The sequence below is a fragment of the Hoplias malabaricus genome, chromosome 5 (assembly GCF_029633855.1).
Source record: "Hoplias malabaricus isolate fHopMal1 chromosome 5, fHopMal1.hap1, whole genome shotgun sequence".
In the NCBI taxonomy this organism is placed as follows: domain Eukaryota; kingdom Metazoa; phylum Chordata; class Actinopteri; order Characiformes; family Erythrinidae; genus Hoplias; species Hoplias malabaricus.
The window spans coordinates 22,859,426-22,873,826 of NC_089804.1; the positions used below are offsets into that span (position 1 = coordinate 22,859,426).

The 14,401-nt window shown below is 40.0% G+C and overlaps 1 protein-coding gene across 2 annotated transcripts in view; it reads left to right on the forward strand.

The window, feature by feature from the left end:
* The window catches only part of atg7 (ATG7 autophagy related 7 homolog (S. cerevisiae)), a 68,496-nt gene that overhangs the window by 31,108 nt on the left and 22,987 nt on the right, over positions 1–14,401 (forward strand). For both annotated transcript variants that reach the window (XM_066670339.1, XM_066670340.1), the window contains exons 18-19: positions 4,679–4,759; positions 10,409–10,531. In XM_066670339.1, coding sequence (XP_066526436.1) covers positions 4,679–4,759; positions 10,409–10,531 — 204 coding nt within the window. The remainder of the gene's footprint in view (positions 1–4,678; positions 4,760–10,408; positions 10,532–14,401) is intronic.

Here is a 14,401-nt window from a genome sequence, read left to right on the forward strand (position 1 = left end):
CGGTGTTATATAATCTCACCCAAATATCCCTTATTACTCCGAAGGGTGATGCCTCGTCATTACAGCGATTCAGCAAAAAGGAAGTGGCTTCTCTTTGGCTCTAGGTTCGTTAAAGAAAAGCTAATTCTCCTCTGGATAATCTGGGCCAATTAGTCGCGGAAGCTCGCAATCAGAGCCATTGTGGGTGGAAAGGGCTAATGGACCCGGATGTGGTGGAGCTTTGAGGATGCTTCGGTTTAGTTTGGTTGATAATCACACACACACACACACACACACACACACACAGAGGGAGGAGGAGGGGCCAAGCATGTGACATTACAGCCCACGATGAGCACTCTGCTGCAACGTTATGGGGAGCAACTGAGGTGAGGCGATATACTCTGGGACTTGATCTGGAGGTCAGGTGGATCCTCTGTTATCGTCCTCCATCAAACCCACTTCCACTAGGAAGGTGCAACATTGAGGGAACATTGTAAAATTTAAATATACATTAGCCACAGTTGTCAAAATAATGTTGTTGTCATTGAAAAAACATCTGTTTTGAAAATGTATGAAAACAAACACTCAATTACACACACACACACACGACAGTGAAGGGTGACCTTAAAGTGCTGGTTTCAGGGCGGGCAATCAGTGAGAGAAAGATTGTGTGAAAGGTTGGAAAAAAGGCAGAGTGGAGGATGAGGGGACGAGGGGAGAAGACCCAATCCGTTAATCCGTAATGAATAGGATCCTTGGAAGGCTCTCGGCTCGGAGGACGCCTATTCCGGTCCTGCTGGTCTTGAGTGTTTAACGCTCGGGTGCTCGGGGATGTTTGCCTGCTTTATAGTCTCCCTGCAGTCAGAAAGAACAAGGAGAGAGAGAGAGAGAGATGAGAAAGATTTAAAAACCTCAGAGTTTCTTCCCATAATCCTCTTCTCAGCAGGACTCCGTTTAAGACACAGCACCTGGGAGTGTTTACGTCCAAACGCTCACGAGCTCCTTACGGTGAGTGAATGCAGCTAGTGTAAGGAGCACTCACTGAGGCTTAAGTAACCGCTAAAGAAAAGTGTGAAATGAAGTGGCATGTTCTGGAGCAGCTGCACATGAACAGGTCCAGTGTCATGCATCGGCCAGAGGTGTGTGTGTGGACCTCAGCAGTGGCCTGAGGCTCTCTACAGTGATGGAGCTCCAACACCTTGGGATCCAGAACTAATTGCTAAATGCGGCACGGTGGTGCAGCAGGTAGTGTTGCAGTCACACAGCTCCAGGGGCCTGGAGGTTGTGGGTTCGATTCCCGCTCTGAGTGACTGTCTGTGAGGAGTGTGGTGTGTTCTCTCTGTGTCTGCGTGGTTTCCTCCGGGTGCTCCGGTTTCCTCCCACAGTCCAAAAACACAGTAGGTGGATTGGTGACTCAAAAAGTGTCCGTAGGTGTGAGTGAATGTGTGTGTGTGTCTGTGTTGCCCTGTTAAGGACTGGTGCCCCCTCCAGGGTGTATTCCCGCCTTGGCCCAATGATTCCAGGTAGGCTCTGGACCCACCGCGACCCTGAACTGGATACAGATAATGAATGAATAAACTAATTGCTAAACACATATCTGACCTCACTAATGTTTAAGTGGCCTGATGCCATCAAAATCACTACCAGCAATGTTCCAACACTTTGGCATCACAGTGTGATTGGGTTTGTGCTCTGTAGAGTACTGCTGGATGTAGCTTAACAGGTAACATTGCTGTCTTCCCCACGGTAGGGTAGGGTTTGAGTCCCGGCTCTGACAGGAACATGGTGCTATCAGTGAAGGTCCAGGGCAGGATTTTTACACCATTTCAAAATGAATTGGGATTAATATCGACTCAGGATCCGAGCACCTGTCTTTCAAATACTGTAATAATATAATGAACATATTGTACTTGGATATTGTGTGTGTGTGCACGTATGCCCATCAAATTGACACCTGATGCATCATTTAAGATTTCACTGAGCCATTTTCTGAAGATTTGCATCTTTTCAGCTCCGTTTACAATAAAACGTTTCATGACTGCCATGCCCCCTGCTGCGCAGTGTTTCAGCAAGGCTTCCCACACACACACACACACACACACATGCACTCTTACTCACACACACTCAGGCATGTGGGGGGCTAACGACGAAGCCTGAGACATCAAAGCGAAACGCTCTGGGTTATTAACTACATCGTATTTAGCAGTGTGCTCTACACATGTGGCCCCAAACAACATAATGTCATCTCCAAGAAGCTGTAATTGTAAAAATTTGAGGCTTCACAGACAAACTGATTAATGAAAACATCACACACACACAGGTTTTTCTTGATTCTTGATGAGGGCTCAGTACAGCGATGATGCTAAACCATGGGGTTGTTTTTTTTACTATTTTTCTCAGCTTCTTTCCTTTCCTGTCAGTGTCAGAGTGGATGAGCACTCGCTGCCCACATGGCACTCAATGCAGCTTTCCTCTTGTCCTTTCACTCATTACTTTTAGCTCAAATTAGTGGGTTTATATTTCCTTTAGCCAACATCGCCCCCTCGTGTTCTCTAGAAGAACTGCAGGACCTCAGCTACTGTTAACTTCTCTATGTCAGAATTGTCTGTAGCTCATGTGCCTCATACATTTATTTGATATTATTTTATTGTATGCACTACATTGCACTTCTGATTCAAACCATCCATGCTGCTGTTGTAAGTTGTTTTCTTCTTCTTAAATAAGGCGGATTATCTGGGCTTTGAGAATCCATTCGTTTTCCTTCCTGTGCACAACATGACATTAGTATTTATCCCCTCCCACTTTTGTATCGTCCAAAAGACCAAAGAATGGACAGCTCTGCTCTCTGTTTTGAGGAGAGACATGTTTATAGTGAATGTAATCGCTGGCTGAGACATGCCACCTTCCAGTTTTCGTTTACTGTATTTCAGTTCTTCTTCTGTTCTCTTAATCGCAGCTGTTTGTCCTCGATGGTCCATAAAGGCCTTCGTCTGCTCTTTGTTGCTGTGTGATGGTGGAAATGTGGCAGGAACCTCAAAGCATCCAGTTCATTATTACAGTTGTGCGAACGTGGATCCGTAGAAAAGCAAACCCCGAAAGACGTTTGACTTTGTGAAGTCTCCTGGTTTTCCTCTGTCTCCGTAATTATTCCTCCCCTCTTTCAGCACATGCTTCATTATTGATGTGTAATGCATCAGCAGCTTCTGAATTCCTCTCAATCTCCTGCAGATGCGTTGCTTCCTCTTATCTCCCTCTCGGGACCTTTCTTCAATTTGCTTTTCAATTAAGATCAAGCAGCAGCGGAGTGTAGAGGAACGGGAGGAGGAAGCTTCTGGAATCAGCGCGGAGAGTTGAGACCAGAACAGGCCGCAGAGTAATTAAAGACAAAACTCACTTTCGTTTCTCTCGTTTTTCTGATGCCTTTTATGCGGAGAATGATGTGGTGTTTTGTGAGATTCTCGTCCACTACCTTGTTTCTATCTGTGTAATGCGCTGATCATCCAGTGCTGTTTAGTTGAACCTGACTGTCATGTGTTCTCCAGCAGAACACTGTCCAGAGCGCCTAGATTTCCATCATCAATTTTAGATGTTGCCGGTTCCACCCTGCTAGCCAGGTCCCGACAGAGTGGCACCAAACTGGCAGAGTCGTATTCTTCCTCTGAGACATGTGAACCCAGCCACTACCTCTGTGCAAACTGCCATTAGCACCACAACGCTGCGCCACTCAACACCAACTGCCCAGATCTGTCTGTGTGATGGGGAAGAGAGGGAGGGGGGGCATCCTACCCACTCAGAGAGAGAGAGAGAGAGATGATAGCTGAAAGGCTGAGGCATCACCAGGGCTTAAAGTGGCATTCTCCTGATGATATGCTAAGAAGCTAAGACCTCTGCCGCTCTCGAGAGCCCAAGAGTTCCACTTCTACATCATTAGTCGACAACTAGCGCTTTGATCTTGTTTGGATGTTGTTTAGCATAATTCACATGCTGACTTTTCTGAGCCGATCTCAGTTAATGCTACTTTCTGAGGACTCTGCTGTGCAGTAGCATGGTGAAGCACATCTCCCGTGTCAGCCGCGTGGCGTATCTGTCATGGGGGGGTTTTGCTTTGCCTTTCCATTCAGAACATGAGCAGTTCTGAGTTTGCCTTGACCCTTAACTGCCGTTTCTTTTATATCTCTTTATACCTTTGCATTGGGCATGGTGACCTCAGGCTCGTGTGCAGCTGTTGGTTTTCTATGGTGTGTGTTTGTGTGTGGAATTGAGGAAATGTCAGCGCCCCAAAACGACAAAGTCATTCATCATAAAGACCTTCTTCTTCTAGACATAGTACATACCGCTTTAAATTTTAATATAAATGTTTAATGTAATTCTACTTTATTAATGTCACATTTATTTTAATACATTTATTATCACTTTATAAAATGCTTTTTCCGAAGTTTGACTGTAGATCAACAGTCACAGAGACATTTATTAATCGTCTGTCTTTATCCTGATTAAAAAGTTAAGCTTGAAGTTGCTAAAACATGTTCTAAATTGTGATAAATAAATGTATATAAATATATCTGCTGTCCAGTGGGACGTATCTCGTATGTGGACAGCAGATGGCGCTGTCGTCAGCTGGTAAATGTTAAAGTGGTTGGTGTCACCCGAGGAAAAGTGAAGAATCATTGGCTCTTTATTCTTTTCTGTGTTTCTGCAGATTCGAGGATTCCTGTCCAGATTTGATAATGTTCTTCCAGCAAGTCTGGCTTTTGATAAGTGCACGGCCTGCTCCCCAGTGGTAAGAGGTGTTTCTGTATGTGAAGTGTAATCGAGACTGTAAAACCACACATCTCCACACACACAACTCACTTCTGCACATTGGAGTACAGTGACTGATTGTTTGCTTCCGAAAACCGTCTGTAAAAAAGAAGCAGTGTACTGAAACCCTTAGGAAGTGCAGTGGTTTCCTACTATCCTCCATACATTACATAGTCCAGTTTCTGCAGCGCTGGGCCCAGAGTGTCAAGGAAAGGATATTATTACGGGACAGTGAAGCTTCACAATGATTTTGAAGCTGGAATTTTAAGAGAGACATGGTTTTGTTCAGATGTTGCTGCGTTTAAAGCCCATATTATTATGGTGTTACACTGTAAACACACTGTAAATGTTCTAACAGTTATTTTATTCCTCTTTGGAGACATTGTCTCTGGTTATCGAGTGATTTTCTCAGGGTTTGCATTGGTCCCCTCCTGGTCTCCCGCGTGATATTCCTCCCTCTGGCTCACGTTTGTCTCTCAGTAGAAGTTACACACAAGCGTAAAAGCCACATGGTCTCAATCAGGCCCGAGTGGCTGCTGATGTCAGTGTGTGTGTGTGTGTGTGTGTGTGTGTGTGTGTGTGTGTGTGTGTGTGTAATTAGGGTCTGGATTGAAGTGTTTTTTCCCTGGAGACTTGCTGGTGTTGAAGAGTTCACGTCCCATAAATCACAGTTAAACTCCTCAATCTTTTCTCCATCTGTGGAGTGTCTCTCTCTCTCTGTTTCTTTCTCTCTCTCTCTCTCCTCAACATAAAGTGTGTAATATATAATGTAGTATATATATATAAATGGAAAACCAACACAGACAAGCACCACACAACTGACACTCAGCCAACACACAGCCAAATACCAAGTAAAGTAGTGGGACATGTGTTTGTTTTATATATATATATATATATATATATATATATATATATATATATATATATATATATATATATATATATATATATATATATATATATATATATATATATATATATATGTGTGTGTGTTAGGACTGTGTTGCCTGTGTGTTAGGACTGTGTTTCCTGTGGGTTGCCTGGGGGTTGCCTGTGTGTTAGGACTGTGTTGCCTTTGTGTTTGGACTGTGTTTCCTGTGTGTTGCCTGTGTGTTTGGACTGTGTTTCCTGTGGGTTGCCTGTGTGTTAGGACTGTGTTGCCTGTGTGTTTGGACTGTGTTTCCTGTGTGTTGTCTGTGTGTTTGGACTGTGTTTCCTGTGTGTTAGGACTGTGTTGCCTGTGTGTTAGGACTGTGTTTCCTGTGTGTTAGGACTGTTTTTCCTGTGTGTTTCCTGTGTATTAGGACTGTGTTGCCTGTGTGTTAGGACTTTGTTTCCTGTGTGTTAGGACTGTGTTTCCTGTGGGTTGCCTGTGTGTTAGGACTGTGTTTCCTGTGTGTTGGCTGTGTGTTTGGACTGTGTTTCCTGCATTTCCTGTGTGTTGTCTGTGTGTTGCCTGTGTATTAGGACTGTGTTGCCTGTGTGTTGGCTGTGTGTTAGGACTGGGTTTCCTGTGTGTTTCCTGTGTGTTAGGACTGTGTTTCTTGTGTGTTGGCTGTGCGTTTCCTGTGTGTTAGGACTGCGTTTCCTGTGTGTTAGGACTGTGTTTCCTGTGTGTTGGCTGTGTGTTGCCTGTGTATTAGGACTGTGTTTCCTGTGTGTTAGGACTGCATTGGCTGTGTGTTAGGACTGTGTTTCCTTTGTGTTAGGTCTGTGTTGCCTGTGTGTTAGGTCTGTGTTGGCTGTGTGTTGCCTGTGTGTTAGGACTGTGTTGGCTGTGTGTTGCCTGTGTGTTAGGACTGTGTATTGGTTGTGTATTAGCTGGTTTTAGATTGGTGCGTGTTGATTGTGTAGGCTGCATGTTGGTTGTGTATTTGCTTGTTGTGTATTAGTCACAATAGTAGTTGGCACTATTGGTCATGTTTAGGTTACTGGTATTCGTTGTTTGTTGATTTCACATCAGCTGCATTCTAGTTACATGTTATCTGTGTAACAGAGGGGTGTTGTGTTTTAGCCAGCTGCATGATATCTGTGTGTTTATGGTGAGCTAGCTGTATGTTATTTGTGTGTTAACTGTGTAAGTGGTGTGTGAGTGGTGTGTTAATTTTGTGTGTGTAGTGGTGTATCTCCTGCTCTCAGCTGTGTTCAAGCAGGAAACCATGGAAACAAAACAGTTGAGCCCTCAGAGCAGTGCTTGTAAATTTAGGGACTTTTCTGTTTTCCTTTTGAGTTTTTCTTCTTTTTCCCTTCACTACAACAGTCTGGAGCTCTGTGCTGTTAAAGAACTCGCTCCAAAACCTGCGACGAAAGAAAGATTGCAAAAGAGAGAGAAAAAAAAGTCACTGAAGTATTGAATATGCCCCTAACGTGTCCCATATGCATGTTAACTGTGTGTACACAGTTAATTTATTAACGCTAGCAGAACAATAGCATGTGTTTTGGAAAATTTCCATCGGATCCTTTTGTCATTGCACCTTGAAGCGGTGTGAACGGCACCTAACATTTTCAAATTCTGTATGAATCTTTTAAAATGGAGATACGTGTTTGTTTTATTTTTTACTGTAACAGAAACCCTAGTGCACTTATTGTATCCTCATGGTGTAAGAAGTCATGGCTTATACTGGTTAAGTTGTAAATAATGACATGAACATTTATGAAAATCTCTTATTACTGAGGGTTTGCCTTCTACTTCAAAATACACACACACACACACACACACACTCACACACACACACAGTGGCACTTAATCAAACATCAGTTTTTACTCAAAGTGACATACATGTTGGACTGCTTTAGAACCATCTGTTAATGCCAAAATACATGCGTTTAATTCTTTAAAACGGCTCCAGTAATTTGGATCCATTTCTGAACCCGGAAATCCAGTAGAGCCCGTGTTTATTTTACAACTTCACAACTTCTCATGAACACACAGCAGACACAGAGGCTTCAAAGAACCTCTACAGCATCTCTGTGAAGTCTCTACGACCACTCTGTGAAGTCTCTGTAAAGTCTCTATCTGTGGGAAGGCAAAACTTTTAGAGCCTCTCCAAACAACCACGAGAAGTTACGAGAAAGGGAGGGAGGGAGGAGCTCGGCCAAGTTGGGGAGCCTCAGTGTATGTAAACCAGATGTGCCCCACACACACACACACACACAGATATAGAGATCTGAGTTCATACAACGTCAAGATGTAATTTTATACATACATCCCATATGTAGTGTGTTTTTAGTTCCAGTGTAAATGGCCGTTAGGTGCAGCCACTTAATCCCCTCTGAAATATTCATTTCAGCCAGTCATTTCTGAGATTAGATGTGAGATAAATGTTTGTTAAACAGGAACAAGAAAATCAGAACCATGACAGCGGTGCGAGATTTTGCACACTGCTCTTGTTAGCCGTGATTTACCAAAAACTGTTCTTAAAGCTTTCAGAGGAGAGCTTTCACTTCAGATGTGAACACGTGCACGGGTGTCTGGTCCATCTTTCCATCGGGGACCAGCTCAACACTGTGGGTCTGAAAGGGCCTGGACACGTAAGATGAAAACTAAACAGAATAATTAACTATCCACCCCTGAGCCCAGACCTTAGCATCATGGGATGTGTTTTGTTTTACTCAGATTCTGAGAAATAATTACAACATTCAACCAGCCTCTGAACTTCCGAGATGTGGCTGTAGACTTTCTCTTTTCACTCTTTTCCTGAAAAGAGCGGGAGCTGTAGGACGAAGGGTGGACACGGGAAAAAATGTTGAAGCTTTTTCTGTGAAATATATGTTTCCTCAAGAACAACAAGAACCACATAAACATGGTTTTAATTTATAAAATAGCGGGTTTTTATAAAAAAAATCACCTTTGGTCCCTGTAGGTTTCAGCTGGGTTTTTGCTGCGGAATCAAACTTTCAAAAATATTTACACACACACGAACACACACACTATGTCACATGGTTTCCACAGTTTAACAGCCCACATCAGTCAAAAGGTTCGGAATCAAGGGGATCCACTTCTGGAAAGCATGAGATCTCGTAAAGTTTCTCTCACCCCGCTGCTGCGTTGCTAGGCAGGAGAATTTATTTACAACCACTGTTTTAAATCCTGCGTAGGCTGCGTCTTTATGAGAGAAGTGTGGTGTCAGTTCTTACTTGGAAAGAAATATGTGTTGAAATTTCTTGAAAATTTCTTGAAAAATGTCCATTTAACGTAATCAACACACCGCATTTTCACACATGCGCAGTAACCCAGAAATGTCCCAGACCTGGAGGCGCTGTGTGTGTGAACGCAAACGCCTGCCATGATCGTCCCGGACATTACGCAGACGTTATTACCCCTAGCACCATGGTAGAGACTCAGGGTGAAGTCAGAGTCAGCGCACGAGAGAATGGAGTGGGAAAGGGTCTAAATTTTCTCCTTGAATGCGCTGCACAGGCTGAAACTGACACACAAAATGTCCCAGACGTCTCCGAACCCAATGCTCCAGAGTATCTCTACAGATTCTGCAAAGTGCAAATGTGTGAAAGGGGCATTAGTCAAGAAGAGTCTGGACTCAAAAAGCGTGCTGTTGGTTTTGTTAGTTTGCTGTTGGGTTGAGATAATTAGAAAACATTAGCTAGTGTTTAGACTGTTACCATTTGGTCCAAAGAAATCTGGTTCCATTAACTTCCATTTAAAGTTAGGCACATTTCTTAGTTTATTTTGCTTCTACTGTTATAGAGATCACTGCAGCGAACGTATCACTTTTTAATGGATCTTAGACAATCATCATTTGTTGAGGTTACACAGCCAGTCACAGACACGTAGGGTTTAAAGCAGCCAGCTTTGGATTCACTGATTTTAGACACAGTTTACATGACTCATGGCAGCCATTTCCAGTCCACAAAATCATCGAAACTGACCTAAATTGGGGACCTCATACTTTAATTCCATGTTGTTCGGTTCCATAAGCGTCTGGACATTTTAAAGCAGACGCCACTCTCCTCCTCAAAACAAGAGTGTTGCACATTCATCAGAACCTATGTCTGCTTCAAGTAAGGAGTGTGTGAAAGAGGATAATTGTGAAGATGTGTGTGTGTGTGTGTCTGAGGGCAGGGATGGAGAAGTAACAAAGCTCTTATGGCTTTATAAAACAAAAGATTCAACACATCTAGTTAAGTTGCATGTTTTGTTGAAAATAACCATAACTTAAACATGCCGTTTTTCTGCAGATTGTAGTGTGCCGTTACTCCCTCTGCCCTCAGTGTTTCTAGTGCATAGGGTTAATATATGCCTGTGCTTATTGTTTATATTGTATGTTTATTTACCAAAGTATTTTGGGCTTTGGATTTTCTATGCTTTGTTAATTGACTGTAAGTGATATAATGAGATTCCAGGTCAGGATTTTAAATGGGCCGGTATAACACTTTAAATGCAACTGATAATGTACCAGAGTGGCCAGGTGTACTGAGCTACCAGCCGGCCATTTTAAAATCCCAGCCTGCACCCGTTATCTAAGGTCTGGATTTGAAGACCTCTGCCAAGGATTGTACTTATCATGGCATTTTAGGTTTCGAACTTGAGAGACCTATATACATTAATATTTTATAGAAAAATAAAATGGTAAATTCTTGTTGTTAATCAGTGATATTCTGTCATTGGCAGGTACTGGACCATTACGAGCGAGAGGGGTTCCAGTTTCTGTCGAAGGTGTTTAACTCCTCTCATTCCTTCCTGGAGGATTTGACCGGTTTGACACTTCTGCACCAGGAGACACAGGCTGCGGAGGTGAGGCGTCATCACTCTTCATCGTACAGACACATGTTTAAGTTTTGCCTTCACTTCAACTGAAACAGCTACACATGAGCCTAAGGTCACAACGGCCAAAACCAAAGAGCTTTTTTAAGCCTAAGGTCCAAAAGAAAATCAGTAAAACTGCCCAAAAATTATTTTTATGAGCTATATTTAACATTTAAATGAAGAAACACATTGCTTTGAACCAGTTTATGCTCCATAGAGCAGGTCCCCACGAGGGCGTGGACATGTTTCAAATGAACTTAATACAACACCCCTGGAATGTCCAGGCCACTGCGTGTCAGTAGAGCAGCTAATTTATAATAAAAAGGGAAGATTCACTGGAGAAATGACTGCTCCTGTTCTGTGCAGTTGAACATGTTTCTGGTGGCGGATGGACGGATGTGGGAAAGTCCCACGTCACCACACTCCCCACCCCCCTCCTCTGTCATAAACACACTCTGAGTCCAAGCCTAAATGGGAGGATGTGTGTTTCTGTGTGAGATCGTTCTCATTGTGTTTGGATGTAGACTTTATAGTTAGTGGAAATCCTTCAGTGTCTATTGTGTTCTCTCTCTCTTTTTGATGGTGTACGTTATAAATACCTCCTCATCCTCACTTTATGATTACACAGCCCATGGATGATTGATGTGACAGAGATGAAGGGATATTCATTTCAAATATGGCCTCCGACATATCTTTATTTATTTATTTATTAATTTTTTTATTTTGTGACACCTCTATATTGTGTGACAGTTTAATCTTAAACAGAGAAACACGAATAGTCTAATAGTTTTTGTTTGACACTGACTGTTTACCTTTCTGTGAATCAACAGGGATTAGTTCGGATGATTATAATGCATATTACATTCTTCTCTTCCTCCTGTTTTACAGTACAGTTTGGTTGGGATTAGTTTTATATCAACATGTATGAAATGGCCAGCAGAAATAATCCCATGTAATATTAATCCCATGTTATAAAACAAACGGTAGAAATAATCCGAGGTTATATTAATCCCATGTTATAAAACAAACAGTAGAAATAATCCCAGGTTATATTAACCCCTTGTTATAAAACAAACAGTAGAAATAATCCGAGGTTATATTAATCCCATGTTATGAAAAAACAGTAGAAATAATCCCAGGTTATATTAATCCCATGTTATGAACAAACGGTAGAAACAATCCCAAGTTATATTAATCCCTTGTTATAAAACAAACAGTAGAAATTATCCCAGGTTATATTAATCTCATTTTATGAACAAACGGTAGAAATAATCCCAGGTTATATTAATCCCATGTTATAAAACAACAGTAGAAATAATCCCAGGTTATATTAATCCCATGTTATAAAACAAACAGTATAAATAATCACAGGTTATATTAATCCTATGTTATGAAAAAACAGTAGAAACAACCCCAGGTTATATTAATCCCATGTTATAAAAACAAACAGTATAAATAATCCCAGGTTATATTAATCCTATGTTATGAAAAAACAGTAGAAACAACTCCAGGTTATATTAATCCCATGTTATAAAAACAAACAGTAGAAATAATCCCAGGTTATATTAATCCTATGTTATAAAAAAACAGTAGAAACAATCCCATGTTATAAAACAAATAGTAGAAATAATCCCAGGTTATATTAATCCCATGTTATGAAAAAAACAGTAGAAATAATCCCAGGTTATATTAATCCAATGTTATGAAAAAATCAGTAGAAATAATCCCAGGTTATATTAATCCCATTTTATGAACAAACAGTAGAAATAATCCCAGGTTATATTAATCCCATGTTATAAAACAAACGGTAGAAATAATCCCAGGTTATATTAATCCCATGTTATAAAACAAACAGTAGAAATAATCCCAGGTTATATTCATCCCATGTTATAAAACAACAGTAGAAATAATCCCAGGTTATATTAATCCCATTTTATGAACAAACGGTAGAAATAATCCCAGGTTAAATTAATCCCATGTTATAAAACAACAGTAGAAATAATCCCAGGTTATATTAATCCCATGTTATAAAACAAATAGTAGAAATAATCCCAGGTTATATTAATCCCATGTTATAAAACAAACAGTAGAAATAATCCCAGGTTATATTAATCCCATGTTATAAAACAAACAGTAGAAATGATCCCAGGTTATATTAATCCCATTTTATGAAGAAACGGTAGAAATAATCCCAGGTTATATTAATCCCATGTTATGAGCAAACGGTAGAAACAATCCCAAGTTATATTAATCCCTTGTTATAAAACAAACATTAAAAATAATCCGAGGTTATATTAATTGTTATAAAACAAACAGTAGAAATAATCCCAGGTTATATTAATCGCATGTTATGAAATCAGTAGAAATAATCCCAGGTTATATTAATCCCATGTTGTAAAAGAAACCGTAGAAATAATCCCAGGTTATATTAATCCCATTTTATGAACAAACAGTAGAAATAATCTCAGGTTATATTAATCCCATGTTATGAACAAATGGTAGAAATAATCCCAGGTTATATTAATCCCATGTTATAAAACAAATGGTAGAAATAATCCCAGGTTATATTCATCCCATGTTATGAAAAAAACAGTAGAAATAATCCCAGGTTATATTAATCCCATGTTGTAAAAGAAACAGTAGAAATAATCCCAGGTTATATTAATCCCATGTTATAAAACAAACAGTAGAAATAATCCCAGGTTATATTAACCCCTTGTTATAAAACAAACAGTAGAAATAATCCGAGGTTATATTAATCCCATGTTATGAAAAAACAGTAGAAATAATCCCAGGTTATATTAATCCCATGTTATGAACAAACGGTAGAAATAATCCCAGGTTATATTAATTCCATGTTATAAAACAACAGTAGAAATAATCCCAGGTTATATTAATCCCATTTTATGAACAAACGGTAGAAATAATCCCAGGTTATATTAATCCCGTGTTATAAAACAAACAGTAGAAATAATCCCAGGTTATATTAATCCCATGTTATGAAATCAGTAGAAATAATCCCAGGTTATATTAATCCCATGTTGTAAAAGAAACCGTAGAAATAATCCCAGGTTATATTAATCCCATTTTATGAACTAACAGTAGAAATAATCTCAGGTTATATTAATCCCATGTTATGAACAAATGGTAGAAATAATCCCAGGTTATATTCATCCCATGTTATAAAACAAATGGTAGAAATAATCCCAGGTTATATTCATCCCATGTTATGAAAAAAACAGTAGAAATAATCCCAGGTTATATTAATCCCATGTTGTAAAAGAAACAGTAGAAATAATCCCAGGTTATATTAATCCCATGTTATAAAACAAACAGTAGAAATAATCCCAGGTTATATTAACCCCTTGTTATAAAACAAACAGTAGAAATAATCCGAGGTTATATTAATCCCATGTTATGAAAAAACAGTAGAAATAATCCCAGGTTATATTAATCCCATGTTATGAACAAACGGTAGAAATAATCCGAGGTTATATTAATTCCATGTTATAAAACAACAGTAGAAATAATCCCAGGTTATATTAATCCCATTTTATGAACAAACGGTAGAAATAATCCCAGGTTATATTAATCCCGTGTTATAAAACAAACAGTAGAAATAATCCCAGGTTATATTAATCCCATGTTATGAACAAACGGTAGAAATAATCCCAGGTTATATTAATCCCATGTTATAAAACAACAGTAGAAATAATCCCAGGTTATATTAATCCCATGTTATAAAACAAACAGTAGAAATAATCCCAGGTTATATTAATCCCGTGTTATAAAACAAACAGTAGAAATGATCCCAGGTTATATTAATCCAAATTTATGAACAAACGGTAGAAATAATCC